This window comes from Brienomyrus brachyistius, chromosome 2 (genome assembly GCF_023856365.1).
Source record: "Brienomyrus brachyistius isolate T26 chromosome 2, BBRACH_0.4, whole genome shotgun sequence".
Classification (NCBI taxonomy): Eukaryota; Metazoa; Chordata; class Actinopteri; order Osteoglossiformes; family Mormyridae; genus Brienomyrus; species Brienomyrus brachyistius.
The window spans coordinates 37,069,457-37,091,382 of record NC_064534.1 but is presented as its reverse complement, the minus strand read 5'-3'; the positions used below and the strand labels follow the sequence as shown (position 1 = coordinate 37,091,382).

At 45.2% G+C, this 21,926-nt stretch overlaps 1 protein-coding gene, 10 non-coding genes and 3 pseudogenes across 11 annotated transcripts in view; 1 reads left to right on the top strand and 13 right to left on the bottom strand.

Annotated features, from left to right (window-relative positions):
• Nucleotides 1-382: 382 nt before the first annotated feature.
• LOC125735344 (5S ribosomal RNA) lies at nt 383-501 on the bottom strand. The gene has a single exon (XR_007394641.1). It is a non-coding gene; the product is annotated as a 5S ribosomal RNA (ribosomal RNA).
• Nucleotides 502-1,580: 1,079 nt separating this feature from the next.
• Nucleotides 1,581-1,699, bottom strand: LOC125736095 (5S ribosomal RNA). Its single transcript, XR_007395378.1, has one exon. It is a non-coding gene; the product is annotated as a 5S ribosomal RNA (ribosomal RNA).
• Nucleotides 1,700-2,776: 1,077 nt separating this feature from the next.
• LOC125735034 (5S ribosomal RNA) lies at nt 2,777-2,895 on the bottom strand. Its single transcript, XR_007394333.1, has one exon. It is a non-coding gene; the product is annotated as a 5S ribosomal RNA (ribosomal RNA).
• Nucleotides 2,896-3,976: 1,081 nt separating this feature from the next.
• LOC125736252 (5S ribosomal RNA) lies at nt 3,977-4,095 on the bottom strand. Its single transcript, XR_007395536.1, has one exon. It is a non-coding gene; the product is annotated as a 5S ribosomal RNA (ribosomal RNA).
• Nucleotides 4,096-5,173: 1,078 nt separating this feature from the next.
• LOC125734460 (5S ribosomal RNA) lies at nt 5,174-5,292 on the bottom strand. Its single transcript, XR_007393771.1, has one exon. It is a non-coding gene; the product is annotated as a 5S ribosomal RNA (ribosomal RNA).
• Nucleotides 5,293-6,373: 1,081 nt separating this feature from the next.
• On the bottom strand, nt 6,374-6,492 carry LOC125736251 (5S ribosomal RNA). The gene has a single exon (XR_007395535.1). It is a non-coding gene; the product is annotated as a 5S ribosomal RNA (ribosomal RNA).
• Nucleotides 6,493-7,570: 1,078 nt separating this feature from the next.
• LOC125736373 (5S ribosomal RNA) lies at nt 7,571-7,689 on the bottom strand. Its single transcript, XR_007395653.1, has one exon. It is a non-coding gene; the product is annotated as a 5S ribosomal RNA (ribosomal RNA).
• Nucleotides 7,690-8,767: 1,078 nt separating this feature from the next.
• Nucleotides 8,768-8,886, bottom strand: LOC125734459 (5S ribosomal RNA). Its single transcript, XR_007393770.1, has one exon. It is a non-coding gene; the product is annotated as a 5S ribosomal RNA (ribosomal RNA).
• Nucleotides 8,887-9,964: 1,078 nt separating this feature from the next.
• LOC125731335 (5S ribosomal RNA) lies at nt 9,965-10,083 on the bottom strand (annotated as a pseudogene).
• Nucleotides 10,084-11,159: 1,076 nt separating this feature from the next.
• LOC125735445 (5S ribosomal RNA) lies at nt 11,160-11,278 on the bottom strand. Its single transcript, XR_007394741.1, has one exon. It is a non-coding gene; the product is annotated as a 5S ribosomal RNA (ribosomal RNA).
• Nucleotides 11,279-12,355: 1,077 nt separating this feature from the next.
• Nucleotides 12,356-12,474, bottom strand: LOC125731334 (5S ribosomal RNA; annotated as a pseudogene).
• A 1,073-nt stretch (nt 12,475-13,547) lies between these two features.
• LOC125732214 (5S ribosomal RNA) lies at nt 13,548-13,656 on the bottom strand (annotated as a pseudogene).
• A 1,076-nt stretch (nt 13,657-14,732) lies between these two features.
• Nucleotides 14,733-14,851, bottom strand: LOC125734262 (5S ribosomal RNA). The gene has a single exon (XR_007393581.1). It is a non-coding gene; the product is annotated as a 5S ribosomal RNA (ribosomal RNA).
• Nucleotides 14,852-15,625: 774 nt separating this feature from the next.
• LOC125726908 (uncharacterized) overlaps nt 15,626-21,926 on the top strand; it is a 6,885-nt gene continuing 584 nt past the window's right edge. The window contains exons 1-2 of the mRNA XM_049003376.1: nt 15,626-15,823; nt 15,972-21,926. The exon at nt 15,972-21,926 is cut by the window's right edge and continues 584 nt beyond it. Of these exons, the coding sequence (XP_048859333.1) occupies nt 16,158-21,926 (5,769 nt within the window). The 5' untranslated portion in view covers nt 15,626-15,823; nt 15,972-16,157. The remainder of the gene's footprint in view (nt 15,824-15,971) is intronic.

The following is a 21,926-nucleotide window of genomic DNA, read 5'->3' as shown; positions in this document are numbered from 1 at the left end:
CAATAATATCGAGTCTTCTGTGGCGAAGTGGTTTTTGCATAGAAAACAAAGCGGTCAGTTGAAGAGGAATAATATCAGTACTTTGTTTAAAACTGTGTGTAAAAAGCTGTCTCTTTATCATTAACAATAAGTTGTAAAACGTGAATGGGGAGTGACAGTCTTCAAGTTTGTGAGAAGATCGCGCCCTGGTGGAATAAAGGCACGAACAGCTTACAGCACCTAGAATTACCAGGAAGTATTTAGAGTAAAACGGTTTCTAAAAGCTGGCTTATGAAAGAGAGAAAAAATATATATATATATAAAATAGTAAAATGGAAGGGGAGTGCTAGATTTAAATTAATCGTGAAGTGGAGCGCCCCCTGTATAAAGTAAAAGTGAGAAAAGCTTACAGCACCTGGTATTCCCAGGAGGTCTCCCATCCAAGTACTAACCAGACCCTACCTTGTTTGGCTTCCGAGATCAGATGAGATCGGGCGTGTTCAGGGTGGTATGGCCATAAGCGAGAGATGCTACCAAAAACAGCCATTTTGCATTACACGCGTCTATACATGCCAGTTAGTCCCATTGGATTCTACTCCTGGTTTTTTTTTTTTTTTATCTGACTCACACTGCAGCACCACCATCCAATCGGCAGCGCCGGACCCACACCAAACATTCACCAAACTACTCAGCCGGCAGCCTACCACAATTATTCCATTCTTTCCGCATCCGCACACTTCCTTCTTTTTAACTCCTTTTCACTACCGCACAGGTTAATCGCCGCACGTCCCCCGCCGGCAAACATTACTCCTTTGCCTACTGCATGCAGGCTTCTCTTAACGACCCTCTGTTATCAACTCCGCTAACAGCCACAAAATCTCCGCCGCACGAAGCCCACTGGTAGCTGCTGAATCACATGCTTCCCCAAAACGTCGCGCTGTCAGAACACTGGGAGCTACACACACCAACAAGTCCATACTGTAGGCTGCAGCCAGAACAATTTTCTACATTCAAACATCGACGGCCTCTTCTCTCTAAAAATTCACCAGACCGCTTCTACCACCAGCAAAGAAGTTTCCATCCCTAATTCCTCTGTGATTCCCACTAACCTAAACATTAAGCTGGCATTGAAGGGTGTGAATTACCCTGGCCAATCTGTTCTTTTAAATACAGCTTTTAGCAAGTTTTGAAAGGAGAAGAGCAGAGCTTGCTATGCCAATAATATCGAGTCTTCTGTGGCGAAGTGGTTTTTGCATAGAAAACAAAGCGGTCAGTTGAAGAGGAATAATATCAGAACTTTGTTTAAAACTGTGTGTAAAAAGCTGTCTCTTTATCATTAACAATAAGTTGTAAAACGTGAATGGGGAGTGACAGTCTTCAAGTTTGTGAGAAGATCGCGCCCTGGTGGAATAAAGGCACGAACAGCTTACAGCACCTAGAATTACCAGGAAGTATTTAGAGTAAAACGGTGTGTAAAAGCTGCCTTTATGAATGAGAGAAAAAAAATATAAATATATATAAAATAGTAAAATGGAAGGGGAGTGATAGATTTAAATTAATCGTGAAGTGGAGCGCCCCCTGTATAAAGTAAAAGTGAGAAAAGCTTACAGCACCTGGTATTCCCAGGTGGTTTTCCATCCAAGTACTAACCAGACCCTACCCTGCTTAGCTTCCAAGACCAGACGAGATCGGGTGTGTTCAGGGTGGTATGGCCGTAAGCGAGAGATGCTACCAAAAACAGCCATTTTGCATTACACGCGTCTATACATGCCAGTTAGTCCCATTGGATCCTACTCCTGGTTTTTTTTTTTTTATCTGACTCACACTGCAGCCCCACCATCCAATCGGCAGCGCCGGACCCACACCAAACATTCACCAAACTACTCAGCCGGCAGCCTACCACAATTATTCCATTCTTTCCGCATCCGCACACTTCCTTCTTTTTAACTCCTTTTCACTACCACACAGGTTAATCGCCGCACGTCCCCCGCCGGCAAACATTACTCCTTTGCCTACTGCATGCAGGCTTCTCTTAACGACCCTCTGTTATCAACTCCGCTAACAGCCACAAAATCTCCGCCGCACGAAGCCCACTGGTAGCTGCTGAATCACATGCTTCCCCAAAACGTCGCGCTGTCAGAACACTGGGAGCTACACACACCAACAAGTCCATACTGCAGGCTGCAGCCAGAACAATTTTCTACATTCAAACATCGACGGCCTCTTCTCTCTAAAAATTCACCAGACCGCTTCTACCACCAGCAAAGAAGTTTCCATCCCTAATTCCTCTGTGATTCCCACTAACCTAAACATTAAGCTGGCATTGAAGGGTGTGAATTACCCCGGCCAATCTGTTCTTTTAAATACAGCTTTTAGCAAGTTTTGAAAGGAGAAGAGCAGAACTTGCTATGCCAATAATATCGAGTCTTCTGTGGCGAAGTGGTTTTTGCATAGAAAACAAAGCGGTCAGTTGAAGAGGAATAATATCAGTACTTTGTTTAAAACTGTGTGTAAAAAGCTGTCTCTTTATCATTAACAATAAGTTGTAAAACGTGAATTGGGAGTGACAGTCTTCAAGTTTGTGAGAAGATCGCGACCTGGTGGAATAAAGGCACGAACAGCTTACAGCACCTAGAATTACCAGGAAGTATTTAGAGTAAAACGGTTTCTAAAAGCTGCCTTTATGAATGAGAGAAAAAAAATATAAATATATATAAAATAGTAAAATGGAAGGGGAGTGATAGATTTAAATTAATCGTGAAGTGGAGCGCCCCCTGTATAAAGAAAAAGTGAGAAAAGCTTACAGCACCTGGTATTCCCAGGTGGTTTCCCATCCAAGTACTAACCAGACCCTACCCTGCTTAGCTTCCAAGATCAGACGAGATCGGGCGTGTTCAGGGTGGTATGGCCATAAGCGAGAGATGCTACCAAAAACAGCCATTTTGCATTACACGCGTCTATACATGCCAGTTAGTCCCATTGGATCCTACTCCTGGTTTTTTTTTTTTTTTATCTGACTCACACTGCAGCCCCACCATCCAATCGGCAGCGCCGGACCCACACCAAACATTCACCAAACTACTCAGCCGGCAGCCTACCACAATTATTCCATTCTTTCCGCATCCGCACACTTCCTTCTTTTTAACTCCTTTTCACTACCGCACAGGTTAATCGCCGCACGTCCCCCGCCGGCAAACATTACTCCTTTGCCTACTGCATGTAGGCTTCTCTTAACGACCCTCTGTTATCAACTCCGCTAACAGCCACAAAATCTCCGCCGCACGAAGCCCACTGGTAGCTGCTGAATCACATGCTTCCCCAAAACGTCGCGCTGTCAGAACACTGGGAGCTACACACACCAACAAGTCCATACTGCAGGCTGCAGCCAGATCAATTTTCTACATTCAAACATCGATGGCCTCTTCTCTCTAAAAATTCACCAGACCGCTTCTACCACCAGCAAAGAAGTTTCCATCCCTAATTCCTCTGTGATTCCCACTAACCTAAACATTAAGCTGGCATTGAAGGGTGTGAATTACCCCGGCCAATCTGTTCTTTTAAATACAGCTTTTAGCAAGTTTTGAAAGGAGAAGAGCAGAACTTGCTATGCCAATAATATCGAGTCTTCTGTGGCGAAGTGGTTTTTGCATAGAAAACAAAGCGGTCAGTTGAAGAGGAATAATATCAGTACTTTGTTTAAAACTGTGTGTAAAAAGCTGTCTCTTTATCATTAACAATAAGTTGTAAAACGTGAATGGGGAGTGACAGTCTTCAAGTTTGTGAGAAGATCGCGCCCTGGTGGAATAAAGGCACGAACAGCTTACAGCACCTAGAATTACCAGGAAGTATTTAGAGTAAAACGGTTTCTAAAAGCTGCCTTTATGAATGAGAGAAAAAAAAAATATATATATATATGAAATACTAAAATGGAAGGGGAGTGATAGATTTAAATTAATCGTGAAGTGGAGCGCCCCCTGTATAAAGTAAAAGTGAGAAAAGCTTACAGCACCTGGTATTCCCAGGAGGTCTCCCATCCAAATACTAACCAGACCCTACGCTGCTTGGCTTCCGAGATCAGACGAGATCGGGCGTGTTCAGGGTGGTATGGCCGTAAGCGAGAGATGCTACCAAAAACAGCCCTTTTGCATTACACGCGTCTATACATGCCAGTTAGTCCCATTGGATCCTACTCCTGGTATTTTTTTTTTTTTTATCTGACTCACACTGCAGCCCCACCATCCAATCGGCAGCGCCGGACCCACACCAAACATTCACCAAACTACTCAGCCGGCAGCCTACCACAATTATTCCATTCTTTCCGCATCCGCACACTTCCTTCTCTTTAACTCCTTTTCACTACCGCACAGGTTAATCGCCGCACGTCCCCCGCCGGCAAACATTACTCCTTTGCCTACTGCATGCAGGCTTCTCTTAACGACCCTCTGTTATCAACTCCGCTAACAGCCACAAAATCTCCGCCGCACGAAGCCCACTGGTAGCTGCTGAATCACATGCTTCCCCAAAACGTCGCGCTGTCAGAACACTGGGAGCTACACACACCAACAAGTCCATACTGCAGGCTGCAGCCAGAACAATTTTCTACATTCAAACATCGACGGCCTCTTCTCTCTAAAAATTCACCAGACCGCTTCTACCACCAGCAAAGAAGTTTCCATCCCTAATTCCTCTGTGATTCCCACTAACCTAAACATTAAGCTGGCATTGAAGGGTGTGAATTACCCCGGCCAATCTCTTCTTTTAAATACAGCTTTTAGCAAGTTTTGAAAGGAGAAGAGCAGAACTTGCTATGCCAATAATATCGAGTCTTCTGTGGCGAAGTGGTTTTTGCATAGAAAACAAAGCGGTCAGTTGAAGAGGAATAATATCAGTACTTTGTTTAAAACTGTGTGTAAAAAGCTGTCTCTTTATCATTAACAATAAGTTGTAAAACGTGAATGGGGAGTGACAGTCTTCAAGTTTGTGAGAAGATCGCGCCCTGGTGGAATAAAGGCACGAAGAGCTTACAGCACCTAGAATTACCAGGCAGTATTTAGAGTAAAACGGTGTGTAAAAGCTGCCTTTATGAAAGAGAGAAAATAAAAATATATATATAAAATAGTAAAATGGAAGGGGAGTGATAGATTTAAATTAATCGTGAAGTGGAGCGCCCCCTGTATAAAGTAAAAGTGAGAAAAGCTTACAGCACCTGGTAGTCCCAGGTGGTCTCCCATCCAAGTACTAACCAGACCCTACCCTGCTTAGCTTCCGAGATCAGACGAGATCGGGCGTGTTCAGGGTGGTATGGCCGTAAGCGAGAGATACTACCAAAAACAGCCCTTTTGCATTACACGCCTCTATACATGCCAGTTGGTCCCATTGGATCCTACTAATGTTCTTTTTTTTTTTTTTATCTGACTCACACTGCAGCCCCACCATCCAATCGGCAGCGCCGGACCCACACCAAACATTCACCAAACTACTCAGCCGGCAGCCTACCACAATTATTCCATTCTTTCCGCATCCGCACACTTCCTTCTTTTTAACTCCTTTTCACTACCGCACAGGTTAATCGCCGCACGTCCCCCGCCGGCAAACATTACTCCTTTGCCTACTGCATGTAGGCTTCTCTTAACGACCCTCTGTTATCAACTCCGCTAACAGCCACAAAATCTCCGCCGCACGAAGCCCACTGGTAGCTGCTGAATCACATGCTTCCCCAAAACGTCGCGCTGTCAGAACACTGGGAGCTACACACACCAACAAGTCCATACTGCAGGCTGCAGCCAGATCAATTTTCTACATTCAAACATCGACGGCCTCTTCTCTCTAAAAATTCACCAGACCGCTTCTACCACCAGCAAAGAAGTTTCCATCCCTAATTCCTCTTTGATTCCCACTAACCTAAACATTAAGCTGGCATTAAAGGGTGTGAATTACCCCGGCCAATCTGTTCTTTTAAATACAGCTTTTAGCAAGTTTTGAAAGGAGAAGAGCAGAACTTGCTATGCCAATAATATCGAGTCTTCTGTGGCAAAGTGGTTTTTGCATAGAAAACAAAGCGGTCAGTTGAAGAGGAATAATATCAGTACTTTGTTTAAAACTGTGTGTAAAAAGCTGTCTCTTTATCATTAACAATAAGTTGTAAAACGTGAATGGGGAGTGACAGTCTTCAAGTTTGTGAGAAGATCGCGCCCTGGTGGAATAAAGGCACGAACAGCTTACAGCACCTAGAATTACCAGGAAGTATTTAGAGTAAAACGGTTTCTAAAAGCTGCCTTTATGAATGAGAGAAAAAAAAATATATATATATATGAAATACTAAAATGGAAGGGGAGTGATAGATTTAAATTAATCGTGAAGTGGAGCGCCCCCTGTATAAAGTAAAAGTGAGAAAAGCTTACAGCACCTGGTATTCCCAGGAGGTCTCCCATCCAAATACTAACCAGACCCTACGCTGCTTGGCTTCCGAGATCAGACGAGATCGGGCGTGTTCAGGGTGGTATGGCCGTAAGCGAGAGATGCTACCAAAAACAGCCCTTTTGCATTACACGCGTCTATACATGCCAGTTAGTCCCATTGGATCCTACTCCTGGTTTTTTTTTTTTTTTTATCTGACTCACACTGCAGCCCCACCATCCAATCGGCAGCGCCGGACCCACACCAAACATTCACCAAACTACTCAGCCGGCAGCCTACCACAATTATTCCATTCTTTCCGCATCCGCACACTTCCTTCTCTTTAACTCCTTTTCACTACCGCACAGGTTAATCGCCGCACGTCCCCCGCCGGCAAACATTACTCCTTTGCCTACTGCATGCAGGCTTCTCTTAACGACCCTCTGTTATCAACTCCGCTAACAGCCACAAAATCTCCGCCGCACGAAGCCCACTGGTAGCTGCTGAATCACATGCTTCCCCAAAACGTCGCGCTGTCAGAACACTGGGAGCTACACACACCAACAAGTCCATACTGCAGGCTGCAGCCAGAACAATTTTCTACATTCAAACATCGACGGCCTCTTCTCTCTAAAAATTCACCAGACCGCTTCTACCACCAGCAAAGAAGTTTCCATCCCTAATTCCTCTGTGATTCCCACTAACCTAAACATTAAGCTGGCATTGAAGGGTGTGAATTACCCCGGCCAATCTGTTCTTTTAAATACAGCTTTTAGCAAGTTTTGAAAGGAGAAGAGCAGAACTTGCTATGCCAATATTATCGAGTCTTCTGTGGCGAAGTGGTTTTTGCATAGAAAACAAAGCGGTCAGTTGAAGAGGAATAATATCAGTACTTTGTTTAAAACTGTGTGTAAAAAGCTGTCTCTTTATCATTAACAATAAGTTGTAAAACGTGAATGGGGAGTGACAGTCTTCAAGTTTGTGAGAAGATCGCGCCCTGGTGGAATAAAGGCACGAAGAGCTTACAGCACCTAGAATTACCAGGCAGTATTTAGAGTAAAACGGTGTGTAAAAGCTGCCTTTATGAAAGAGAGAAAATAAAAATATATATATAAAATAGTAAAATGGAAGGGGAGTGATAGATTTAAATTAATCGTGAAGTGGAGCGCCCCCTGTATAAAGTAAAAGTGAGAAAAGCTTACAGCACCTGGTAGTCCCAGGTGGTCTCCCATCCAAGCACTAACCAGACCCTACCCTGCTTAGCTTCCGAGATCAGACGAGATCGGGCGTGTTCAGGGTGGTATGGCCGTAAGCGAGAGATGCTACCAAAAACAGCCCTTTTGCATTACACGCCTCTATACATGCCAGTTGGTCCCATTGGATCCTACTAATGTTCTTTTTTTTTTTTTTATCTGACTCACACTGCAGCACCACCATCCAATCGGCAGCGCCGGACCCACACCAAACATTCACCAAACTACTCAGCCGGCAGCCTACCACAATTATTCCATTCTTTCCGCATCCGCACACTTCCTTCTCTTTAACTCCTTTTCACTACCGCACAGGTTAATCGCCGCACGTCCCCCGCCGGCAAACATTACTCCTTTGCCTACTGCATGCAGGCTTCTCTTAACGACCCTCTGTTATCAACTCCGCTAACAGCCACAAAATCTCCGCCGCACGAAGCCCACTGGTAGCTGCTGAATCACATGCTTCCCCAAAACGTCGCGCTGTCAGAACACTGGGAGCTACACACACCAACAAGTCCATACTGCAGGCTGCAGCCAGAACAATTTTCTACATTCAAACATCGACGGCCTCTTCTCTCTAAAAATTCACCAGACCGCTTCTACCACCAGCAAAGAAGTTTCCATCCCTAATTCCTCTGTGATTCCCAATAACCTAAACATTAAGCTGGCATTGAAGGGTGTGAATTACCCCGGCCAATCTGTTCTTTTAAATACAGCTTTTAGCAAGTTTTGAAAGGAGAAGAGCAGAACTTGCTATGCCAATAATATCGAGTCTTCTGTGGCGAAGTGGTTTTTGCATAGAAAACAAAGCGGTCAGTTGAAGAGGAATAATATCAGTACTTTGTTTAAAACTGTGTGTAAAAAGCTGTCTCTTTATCATTAACAATAAGTTGTAAAACGTGAATGGGGAGTGACAGTCTTCAAGTTTGTGAGAAGATCGCGCCCTGGTGGAATAAAGGCACGAAGAGCTTACAGCACCTAGAATTACCAGGCAGTATTTAGAGTAAAACGGTGTGTAAAAGCTGCCTTTATGAAAGAGAGAAAATAAAAAAATATATATAAAATAGTAAAATGGAAGGGGAGTGATAGATTTAAATTAATCGTGAAGTGGAGCGCCCCCTGTATAAAGTAAAAGTGAGAAAAGCTTACAGCACCTGGTAGTCCCAGGTGGTCTCCCATCCAAGTACTAACCAGACCCTACCCTGCTTAGCTTCCGAGATCAGACGAGATCGGGCGTGTTCAGGGTGGTATGGCCGTAAGCGAGAGATGCTACCAAAAACAGCCCTTTTGCATTACACGCCTCTATACATGCCAGTTGGTCCCATTGGATCCTATTAATGTTCTTTTTTTTTTTTTTTATCTGACTCACACTGCAGCCCCACCATCCAATCGGCAGCGCCGGACCCACACCAAACATTCACCAAACTACTCAGCCGGCAGCCTACCACAATTATTCCATTCTTTCCGCATCCGCACACTTCCTTCTCTTTAACTCCTTTTCACTACCGCACAGGATAATTGCCGCACGTCCCCCGCCGGCAAACATTACTCCTTTGCCTACCTCATGCAGGCTTCTCTTAACAACCCTCTGTTATCAACTCCGCTAACAGCCACAAAATCTCTGCCGCACGAAGCCCACTGGTAGCTGTTGAATCACATGCTTCCCCAAAACGTCGCGCTGTCAGAACACTGGGAGCTACACACACCAACAAGTCCATACTGCAGGCTGCAGCCAGAACAATTTTCTACATTCAAACATTGACGGCCTCTTCTCTCTAAAAATTCACCAGACCGCTTCTACCACCAGCAAAGAAGTTTCCATCCCTAATTCCTCTGTGATTCCCACTAACCTAAACATTAAGCTGGCATTGAAGGGTGTGAATTACCCCGGCCAACCTGCTCTTTTAAATACAGCTTTTAGCAAGTTTTGAAGGGAGGAGAAGAGCAGACCTTGCTATGCCAATAATAACGAGTCTTCTGTGGCGAAGTCGTTTTTGCATAGAAAACAAAGCGGTGAGTTGAAGAGGAATAATATCAGTACTTTGTTTAAAACTGTGTGTAAAAAGCTGTCTCTTTATCATTAACAATAAGTTGTAAAATGTGAATGGGGAGTGACAGTCTTCAAGTTTGTGAGAAGATCGCGCCCTGGTGGAATAAAGGCACGAACAGCTTACAGCAGCTATAATTACCAGGCAGTATTTAGAGTAAAACGGTGTGTAAAAGCTGCCTTTATGAATGAGAGAAAAAAGAAATATATAAAATAGTAAAATGGAAGGGGAGTGATAGATTTAAATTAATCGTGAAGTGGAGCGCCCCCTGTATAAAGTAAAAGTGAGAAAAGCTTACAGCACCTGGTATTCCCAGGTGGTCTCCCATCCAAGTACTAACCAGACCCTAGCCTGCTTAGCTTCCAAGATAAGACGAGATCGGGCGCGTTCAGGGTGGTACGGCCGTAAGCGAGAGACGCTACCAAAAATAGCCCTTTTGCATTACACGCGTCTATACATGCCAGTTATTCCCATTGGATCCTACTCCTGTTTTTTTTTTTTTTTATCTGACTCACACTGCAGCACCACCATCCAATCGGCAGCACCGCACCCACACCAAACATTCACCAAACTACTCAGCCGGCAGCCTACCACAATTATTCCATTCTTTCCGCATCCGCACACTTCCTTCTTTTTAACTCCTTTTCACTACCGCACAGGTTAATCGCCGCACGTCCCCCGCCGGCAAACATTACTCCTTTGCCTACTGCATGCAGGCTTCTCTTAACGACCCTCTGTTATCAACTCCGCTAACAGCCACAAAATCTCCGCCGCACGAAGCCCACTGGTAGCTGCTGAATCACATGCTTCCCCAAAACGTCGCGCTGTCAGAACACTGGGAGCTACACACACCAACAAGTCCATACTGCAGGCTGCAGCCAGAACAATTTTCTACATTCAAACATCGACGGTCTCTTCTCTCTAAAAATTCACCAGACCGCTTCTACCACCAGCAAAGAAGTTTCCATCCCTAATTCCTCTGTGATTCCCACTAACCTAAACATTAAGCTGGCATTGAAGGGTGTGAATTACCCCGGCCAATCTGTTCTTTTAAATAGAGCTTTCAGCAAGTTTTGAAAGGAGAAGAGCAGAACTTGCTATGCCAATAATATCGAGTCTTCTGTGGCGAAGTGGTTTTTGCATAGAAAACAAAGCGGTCAGTTGAAGAGGAATAATATCAGTACTTTGTTTAAAACTGTGTGTAAAAAGCTGTCTCTTTATCATTAACAATAAGTTGTAAAACGTGAATGGGGAGTGACAGTCTTCAAGTTTGTGAGAAGATCGCGCCCTGGTGGAATAAAGGCACGAACAGCTTACAGCACCTAGAATTACCAGGAAGTATTTAGAGTAAAACGGTGTGTAAAAGCTGCCTTTATGAATGAGAGAAAAAAAAAATATATATATAAAATAGTAAAATGGAAGGGGAGTGATAGATTTAAATTAATCGTGAAGTGGAGCGCCCCCTGTATAAAGTAAAAGTGAGAAAAGCTTACAGCACCTGGTAATCCCAGGTGGTCTCCCATCCAAGTACTAACCAGACCCTACCCTGCTTGGCTTCCGAGATCAGACGAGATCGGGCGTGTTCAGGGTGGTATGGCCGTAAGCGAGAGATGCTACCAAAAACAGCCCTTTTGCATTACACGCCTCTATACATGCCAGTTGGTCCCATTGGATCCTACTAATGTTCTTTTTTTTTTTTTTATCTGACTCACACTGCAGCACCACCATCCAATCGGCAGCGCCGGACCCACACCAAACATTCACCAAACTACTCAGCCGGCAGCCTACCACAATTATTCCATTCTTTCCGCATCCGCACACTTCCTTCTCTTTAACTCCTTTTCACTACCGCACAGGATAATTGCCGCACGTCCCCCGCCGGCAAACATTACTCCTTTGCCTACCTCATGCAGGCTTCTCTTAACAACCCTCTGTTATCAACTCCGCTAACAGCCACAAAATCTCTGCCGCACGAAGCCCACTGGTAGCTGTTGAATCACATGCTTCCCCAAAACGTCGCGCTGTCAGAACACTGGGAGCTACACACACCAACAAGTCCATACTGCAGGCTGCAGCCAGAACAATTTTCTACATTCAAACATTGACGGCCTCTTCTCTCTAAAAATTCACCAGACCGCTTCTACCACCAGCAAAGAAGTTTCCATCCCTAATTCCTCTGTGATTCCCACTAACCTAAACATTAAGCTGGCATTGAAGGGTGTGAATTACCCCGGCCAACCTGCTCTTTTAAATACAGCTTTTAGCAAGTTTTGAAGGGAGGAGAAGAGCAGACCTTGCTATGCCAATAATAACGAGTCTTCTGTGGCGAAGTCGTTTTTGCATAGAAAACAAAGCGGTGAGTTGAAGAGGAATAATATCAGTACTTTGTTTAAAACTGTGTGTAAAAAGCTGTCTCTTTATCATTAACAATAAGTTGTAAAATGTGAATGGGGAGTGACAGTCTTCAAGTTTGTGAGAAGATCGCGCCCTGGTGGAATAAAGGCACGAACAGCTTACAGCAGCTATAATTACCAGGCAGTATTTAGAGTAAAACGGTGTGTAAAAGCTGCCTTTATGAATGAGAGAAAAAAGAAATATATAAAATAGTAAAATGGAAGGGGAGTGATAGATTTAAATTAATCGTGAAGTGGAGCGCCCCCTGTATAAAGTAAAAGTGAGAAAAGCTTACAGCACCTGGTATTCCCAGGTGGTCTCCCATCCAAGTACTAACCAGACCCTAGCCTGCTTAGCTTCCAAGATAAGACGAGATCGGGCGCGTTCAGGGTGGTACGGCCGTAAGCGAGAGACGCTACCAAAAATAGCCCTTTTGCATTACACGCGTCTATACATGCCAGTTATTCCCATTGGATCCTACTCCTGTTTTTTTTTTTTTTTTATCTGACTCACACAGCAGCACCACCATCCAATCGGCAGCACCGGACCCACACCAAACATTCACCAAACTACTCATCCGGCAGCCTACCACAATTATTCCATTCTTTCCGCATCCGCACACTTCCTTCTCTTTAACTCCTTTTCACTACCGCACAGGTTAATTGCCGCACGTCCCCCGCCGGCAAACATTACTCCTTTGCCTACCTCATGCAGGCTTCTCTTAACAACCCTCTGTTATCAACTCCGCTAACAGCCACAAAATCTCCGCCGCACGAAGCCCACTGGTAGCTGTTGAATCACATGCTTCCCCAAAACGTCGCGCTGTCAGAACACTGGGAGCTACACACACCAACAAGTCCATACTGCAGGCTGCAGCCAGAACAATTTTCTACATTGAAACATCGACGGCCTCTTCTCTCTAAAAATTCACCAGACCGCTTCTACCATCAACAAAGAAGTTTCCATCCCTAATTCCTCTGTGATTCCCACTAACCTAAACATTAAGCTGGCATTGAAGGGTGTGAATTACCCCGGCCAACCTGCTCTTTTAAATACAGCTTTTAGCAAGTTTTGAAAGGAGGAGAAGAGCAGATAATATGCCAATAATATCGAATATTCTGTGGCGAAGTGGTTTTTGCATAGAAAACAAAGCGGTGAGTTTAAGAGGAATTATATCAGTACTTTGTTTAAAACTGTGTGTAAAAAGCTGTCTCTTTATTATTAACAATAAGTTGTAAAACGTGAATGTGGAGTGACAGTCTTCAAGTTTGTCAGAAGATCGCGCCCTGGTGGAATAAAGGCACGAACAGCTCACAGCACCTAGAATTACCAGGCAGTATTTAGAGTAAAACGGTGTGTAAAGGCTGCCTTTATGAATGAGAGAAAAAAAAAATATATAAAATAGTAAAATGGAAGGGGAGTGATAGATTTAAATTAATCGTGAAGTGGAGCGCCCCTTGTATAAAGTAAAAGTGAGAAAAGCTTACAGCACGTGGTATTCCCAGGCAGTCTCCCATCCAAGTACTAACCAGACCCTACCCTGCTTAGCTTCCAAGATCAGGCATGTTCAGGGTGGTATGGCCATAAGCGAGAGACACTACCAAAAACAGCCCTTTTGCATTACACGCCTCTATACATGCCAGTTAGTCCCATTGGATCCTACTCCTGTTTTTTTTTTTTTTATCTGACTCACACTGCAGCACCACCATCCAATCGGCAGCGCCGGACCCACACCAAACATTTACCAAACTACTCAGCCGGCAGCCTACCACAATTATTCCATTCTTTCCGCATCCGCACACTTCCTTCTTTTTAACTCCTTTTCACTACCGCACAGGTTAATCGCCGCACGTCCCCCGCCGGCAAACATTACTCCTTTGCCTACTGCATGCAGGCTTCTCTTAACGACCCTCTGTTATCAACTCCGCTAACAGCCACAAAATCTCCGCCGCACGAAGCCCACTGGTAGCTGCTGAATCACATGCTTCCCCAAAACGTCGCGCTGTCAGAACACTGGGAGCTACACACACCAACAAGTCCATACTGCAGGCTGCAGCCAGAACAATTTTCTACATTCAAACATCGACGGCCTCTTCTCTCTAAAAATTCACCAGACCGCTTCTACCACCAGCAAAGAAGTTTCCATCCCTAATTCCTCTGTGATTCCCACTAACCTAAACATTAAGCTGGCATTGAAGGGTGTGAATTACCCCGGCCAATCTGTTCTTTTAAATACAGCTTTTAGCAAGTTTTGAAAGGAGGAGAAGAGCAGACCTTGCTATGCCAATAATATCGAGTCTTTTGTGATGAAGTGGTTTTTGCATAGAAAACAAAGCGGTGAGTTGAAGAGGAATTATATCAGTACTTTGTTTAAAACTGTGTGTAAAAAGCTGTCTCTTTATCATTAACAATAAGTTGTAAAACGTGAATGGGGAGTGACAGTCTTCAAGTTTGTGAGAAGATCGCGCCCTGGTGGAATAAAGGCACGAACAGCTTACAGCACCTAGAATTACCAGGCAGTATTTAGAGTAAAACGGTGTGTAAAAGCTGCCTTTATGAATGAGAGAAAAAATATATATATATAAAATAGTAAAATGGAAGGGGAGTGCTAGATTTAAATTAATCGTGAAGTGGAGCGCCCCCTGTATAAAGTAAAACTGAGAAATGCTTACAGCACCTGGTATTCCCAGGCGGTCTCCCATCCAAGTACTAACCAGACCCTACCCCGCTTAGCTTCCGAGATCAGACGAGATCGGGCGTGTTCAGGGTGGTATGGCCATAAACGAGAGCTGTGAACAAAAACAGCCCTTTTGCATTACACGCCTCTATACATGCCAGTTAGTCCCATTGGATCCTACTCCTGTTTTTTATTTTTTTTATCTGACTCACACTGCAGCCCCACCATCCAATCGGCAGCGCCGGACCCACACCAAACATTCACCAAACTACTCAGCCGGCAGCCTACCACAATTATTCCATTCTTTCCGCATCCGCACACTTCCTTATTTTTAACTCCTTTTCACTACCGCACAGGTTAATCGCCGCACGTCCCCCGCCGGCAAACATTACTCATTTGCCTACCGCATGCAGGCTTCTCTTAAAGACCCTCTGTTATCAACTCCGCTAACAGTCACAAAATCTCCGCCGCACGAAGCCCACTGGTAGCTGCTGAATCACATGCTTCCCCAAAACGTCGCGCTGTCAGAACACTGGGAGCTATACACGCCAACAAGTCCATACTGCAGGCTGCAGCCAGAACAATTTTCTACATTCAAACATCGACGGCCTCTTCTCTCTAAAAATTCACCAGACCGCTTCTACCACCAGCAAAGAAGTTTCCATCCCTAATTCTTCTGTGATTCCCACTAACCTAAACATTAATCTGGCATTGAAGGGTGTGAATTACCCCGGCCAACCTGCTCTTTTAAATACAGCTTTTAGCAAGTTTTGAAAGGAGGAGAAGAGCAGATAATATGCCAATAATATCGAGTCTTCTGTGGCGAAGTGGTTTTTGCATAGAAAACAAAGTGGTGAGTTGAAGAGGAATTATATCAGTACTTTTGTATTGGAACTGTTGGTATGGTTATTTCTCCAGGCCTATAGGGGGCGCAGGTTTGCACAGTTTGCTATGTTGAGCCAATTAGTTACTAGAAGAAGTGTGATAGGAAGTGTTGCTCATGGGTGAAGCAAGACATGGTGTGTTTCTTCCGATCCAAAGCCATCCACTCCGTTAAATCCCTTTGAGTGGCAATATGAGTAAGTTTATTAATTATATTTACTTTTAAGACAAGGTATATGACATTTTTTGAAGTGATTTGGAAACGTTTGATGTGTTTTATATGTCCACATAAGTTCAACCAAAGCTAATGTTTATGTGACATTGCTGTATTCTGTATCATTTCAGTTTCACACTTTTTTGCATTAAATCCTGTCCAAATACAACACGTGCCTGTTCCTTGGAGGAAGTGATGCAAGAGAGAGTTTAGCTGGCTGTGAATCTCAATATAGGACACTGGGTCACATTGGGTGCAACAGTACAGTGAAATCATAGCACTCTGCGAGGGACGTCGAGTGACAGCTCTACTCTAACATGGAGAAATCAGAGGCTGAAGGTCAAAACGACGAGGAAACAAGGTCCACTCGCTCAAGAAGGTCCTCAAAGTCTTCAGGAAGACTGACTGTTAGATCATCTGCAGCATGTTCAAGCAGGTCATCAGCATCAACCCGAGCCAGTATGGCAGCAGCGCGGGCTCAAGCAGAAGCTCAAGCAGCAAAAGCCAGATTAGCTTACGCTGAGAAGGAGATGAACATTAAAGTAGAAAAGGCCCGCCTAGAAGCAACTCTAGATGTAATCAACCTCCAAAAGGAAGCGGATGCAGCCTTGGCCAAAGCAGAGGTAATGGAGTCAGCAGCAGCTCAATTTGACAAAGCTGAATCAGGGGAAGAGTGGCCATTGTCACCTCTACAAGTAACCCCAGAACAAAAAGTGAGTGAATACATAAATAAATACAGCCACACTGACCTGACTCCAGACATTACATCCCACCATGACGACAGTAAATATCAGATTGAACAATCAAAACAATCAGTAATGTACACACCTCTTTACCCTAAACAAGAACCAGTGCAGTACTCATTCACGCCACAAGATGGAGCAGAGAGACGACTACAAAGAGACGTAAGTCCGCAGACTCTCCACGATGCATTACAACAGCAGCACGGATTAAGCTCAAATAATAATGCAGACACCATAGCAAGTGACCTCGCCAGATTCTTAGCCAAGAGTCAGCTAATAACTGGAGGGCTGTCTAAATTTGACGACAAGCCAGAAAATTACCTTAGTTGGAAGGCCACATTTCAGAGCACCATTAGGGACCTTTGTCTAACAGCCACTGAAGAAATCAACCTACTCATTAAGTGGCTAGGCCCAGAGTCTTCTGAACATGCCAAGAGATTAAAAGCAGTCAACATAAAGCATCCACCTGCCGGTCTGAACATGATATGGTTGAGACTAGAGGAATGTTACGGCTCACCAGAAGCAATAGAAAACTCCCTGTTTGCCCGAATACGAGACTTTCCAAAGCTCTCCAGCAAAGAACCACACAAGCTTCGCGACCTATCAGATCTGCTGTGTGAACTCCAAGCTGCAAAGCTAGATGGTTATTTGCCTGGTTTAAGTTACCTCGACACAGCTAGGGGAGTACATCCAATTGTGGAGAAGCTGCCCTTCCATCTTCAAGAGAAGTGGACAATGGTAGGGTCAAAGTTTAAAGAAGACCACAATGTTAGCTTCCCACCATTCTCATTCTTTGTTGAATTTGTGAAACGTCAAGCAAAAGCAAGGAATGATCCAAGCTTCACCACACCTTTCAACACAACTCTTTCCTATGTCAGCCACATGTCCAGCTACAGAAAAGAAAAACCGTTAAGCAACCACAACCAAAGGTCATCAGTTACAGTGCACAAGACGGACATATCATCAGAGGGATCAAAATCAAAAAAAGCAGACGAAGACATTGAAAGACAGTGCCCCATACATCACAAACCCCACCCACTCAAAAGATGCAGGGGCTTTAGAGCTATGCTGCTTGAACAGAGGAAGAGGTTCCTCAGAGACAATAGCATTTGCTATCGCTGCCTTGCTTCCACCGGCCACCAAGCCAAAGACTGTACAGTCACGATTAAGTGTGAAGAGTGTAATAGTGAGAAACACTTGGCAGCGCTTCATCCTGCCCCAACACTGCAAATGCCCAAGCCTCCTTCATCTCCTGAAGTTCACGGCGGGGAGCAAGCAAATCCACAAGACCCGGATGTTACTGCCACATGTACAGAGGTATGTGGAAATGAAACCACAGGGAGATCCTGTTCTAAGGTTTGCTTAGTACAAGTCTATCCCAAAGGTCAGCGAGACAACGCCAGAAGGATGTATGCAATAATTGACGATCAAAGCAACCAGTCACTTGCAAAGACAGAGTTTTTTGACATATTTAACATACAAGCCACACCTGAACCATACATGCTGAAAACCTGTAGTGGTGTAACACACACGACTGGTAGAAGAGCATTTGGCTACATGGTTGAGTCATTAGATGGAAAAATGGGTTTCCCTCTCCCCACGCTCGTAGAGTGCAATGCCATCCCTAACAACAGGGAAGAGGTACCAACTGCAGAAGCTGCTTTACACCACCCACACCTGAAAGCAATAGCTGCTGAAATACCACCTCTCGACCCAAGTGCAGACATTCTGTTGCTGATAGGACGCAACCTTCTGAGAGTTCACAAAGTGAGGGAGCAAATCAACGGCAGAGATAATGACCCGTTTGCACAGAAGCTTGACCTGGGCTGGGTTATCATTGGAGATGTGTGTCTTGGCAATGCCCACAAGCCAAGTAAAGTGAATGTTCTGAAAACCTATGTATTGGACAATGGACGCCCAAGCTATCTCTCTCCCTGTGACAGTCACCTTAGTGTAAAGGAGGACTTCAGTCTGAGCCAAACCAAACCCATCTCCAGTCAACTGCCATCTGCTCACTCACACCAAAGGTCCACAGCTGAGAATTTGGGAGACTCTGTGTTTTGTCACACCAGTAATGACAACCACCTTGCTCATTCAGCTGAAGATGTAATCTTTTTGAAAAAGATGGCAGGCTTCTTTAAGGACAATACAAACAGCTGGGTTGCACCACTCCCGTTCCGAACCCCCAGACGCAAACTCCCGGATAACCGGTCCTACGCCTACCAACGGCTCATGTCGTTACGATGTACGCTCGACAAGAAACCAGAAATGAAAACACATTTTGTGGAATTCATGCAGAAAATGCTAGATAATCAACACGCAGAACTCGCACCACCTCCCAATAAAGACAAAGAGTACTGGTATCTCCCGATATTTGGCGTGTACCATCCTCAAAAGCCAGGGAAGATACGTGTGGTGTTTGATTCGAGTGCGCAGTTTGATGGAGTGTCCCTCAATGAAGTGTTGCTGTCCGGCCCGGACCTGAACAACACGCTTTTGGGTGTGCTGCTTCGCTTCAGGAAAGAACCCGTCGCAGTCACAGCTGACATCGAACATATGTTCTACTGTTTTGTAGTCCAAGAAGATCACAGAGACTACCTTCGCTTTCTTTGGTACAAAGACAACGACCTTGGCAAAGACGTAGTAGACTACAGAATGAGGGTGCATGTTTTTGGTAACAGTCCTTCCCCGGCAGTGGCAATTTACGGGCTGAGATTGGCAGCAAGGGAAGCAGAAAGTGAGTACGGAACTGACGCCCGAGACTTCGTAGAGCACAACTTCTATGTCGATGACGCATTAAAGTCTTTCCCAACTGCAGCTGAGGCTGTTGATGTCCTACAGAGAACTCAGAAAATGCTTGCCCTCTCAAATCTACGTCTCCACAAGATTGCTTCCAATAAAGTGGAAGTGGTGAGTGCTTTCCCCCCTGAGGATAGGGCCAAAGATATCAAAGATCTCGATTTAACAACAGATGAGCTTCCAGTCCAGCGCAGCTTAGGGGTAAGTTGGAACCCCACAACAGACACGTTCACATTCCATGTTCCACAAGAGCAAAAACCCTTCACTCGCCGGGGCGTACTCTCAACAGTGAACAGCTTGTTTGACCCTCTTGGTTTGCTTGCACCCGTAACCATCAAAGGAAGACTTCTTCTCAGAGAGCTCTCCAGTAGCAACCTTGAGTGGGACAGTTCCTTACCCCAAGACATGTACGATGGCTGGAGAAGGTGGCATGACTCGCTACGAAGTCTCACAAATCTGCACATTCCCCGCCCCTACGTCACGTTCTCCATCTCACAAGCCACCTTCATTGAACTTTGTGTGTTCTCAGACGCTTCGGTGAAAGCCATCGCTGCGGTAGCTTACCTGAAGGTCACACATGAAGACAGGCACAGTGAGGTTGGATTTGTTATGGGTAAGGCCAAACTAGCTCCTGTACCAGAACCGACCATTCCTCGATTAGAGCTGTGCGCTGCAGTGCTTGCTGTGGAGATGTCAGAGCTTCTCACAGTAGAACTAAACGCAAAGATTGACAAGACAACATTCTACACTGACAGTAAAGTGGTGTTAGGATACATTAACAATCAAAGCAGAAGATTCCATGTATATGTGAACAATCGTGTACAGAGAATCAAGCAGTCTTCCCTACCAGATCAATGGAGATACGTCCCATCAGAGCACAATCCTGCTGATCATGGCTCTCGGTCTGTACCAGCAGAAAAACTCTCTGGTACTTCATGGTTGTACGGCCCAGCACTTCTTCTCAATCACGAGACTCTCTCCCCAGAAAAGGGTCCATATGAACTTGTCGATCCAGAGTCGGACATTGAAATTCGACATAAAGTCAATGTACTTGTGACCACAACTGCTCCAGGTGCCTTGGGTTCATCACGCTTTGAAAGATTCTCAAAATGGACTTCCCTTGTCCAAGCGGTGGCCTACCTTCGCCACATCTCTCACAGTTTCAAGTATAAAGATGGTGATGTCTGTAGCGGCTGGCATCTTTGTAAGGCTAGTCTCACAGATGGAGCGTTATCTGAAGCAGAGCACACGATCATCAGGTGTGTCCAGCGTGAAGTCTATGCAGAAGAAATAAAATGCATCATGGCAAAACGAGACTTGCCTCGCAACAGTGCTCTTCACAAACTCCATCCCATCATCGATGGCCAAAACTTACTGCGAGTAGGAGGTCGACTTGCAGAGTCTGGCTTGCCGAGTCATCAAGCTAACCCTCTTCTGATACCAGGGAAGCATCACATTGCAACACTGCTCATTCGACATCACCATGAAGCCACCCAGCACCAAGGAAGACACTTCACTGAAGGGGCTGTGAGAGCAAGTGGCTTATGGGTAGTTGGTTCTAAGAGGTCTATCAGCAGTGTAATCCACAAATGTGTCACCTGCAGAAAGCTTCGAGGTAGAACAGAGCAGCAAATCATGTCTGACTTACCTGCCGAACGTCTTCAGACGGACCCCCCGTTCTCTTATGTTGGCCTCGATGTATTTGGACCGTGGGAGGTTTCAACACGCCGCACCAAAGGTGGTCAAGCAAACAGTAAGAGATGGGCAGTCTTGTTCACTTGCATGTCTACACGGGCTGTTCATATTGAAGTGATTGAAACTCTCAGCTCTTCCAGTTTCATCAATGCTCTTCGCAGGTTCTTTGCGATCAGAGGCCCGGCTAAGCAGTTGAGGTCAGATTGCGGAACCAATTTTATTGGTGCCTCCAAGGACCTAAAGTTGTATTCCCCAAAGCCTGGTGAGACAAGTGTGGATGACTACCTACGCAAGCAGAGGTGTTCCTGGGTGTTTAATGCGCCTCACTCCTCTCACATGGGTGGCGCCTGGGAGCGTATGATAGGCATCTCACGACGCATCCTAGACTCGATGCTCCTACAAGCAGGAAACCCTACACTAACTCACGAGGTCCTGACAACGTTAATGGCGGAAGTCACGGCTATTATCAACGCAAGGCCCTTGGTACCCGTTTCCTCGGATCCAGACGCTCCCTTAATCCTGACCCCTTCAGCTCTGCTCACCCAGAAGGTCGATCCGATCCCAACTCCACCTGTGGATTTTACCAAGGCTGACATATATACACGTCAGTGGAAGAGAGTTCAAGCCCTTGCCGACACATTCTGGGCCAGGTGGCAGAGGGAGTACCTTCACATGCTCCAAGGTCGTCAGAAATGGCAGCGCAGCAGACCAAACTTGAAGGAAGGAGATGTTGTTCTTCTGAAGGACAAGCAACTAAAAAGAAATGAGTGGCCTATGGGTGTCATCGTGAAGACACTTCCAAGCAGAGATGGAGTTGTCAGAAAGATGGAAGTGAAGGTGACACGTGAC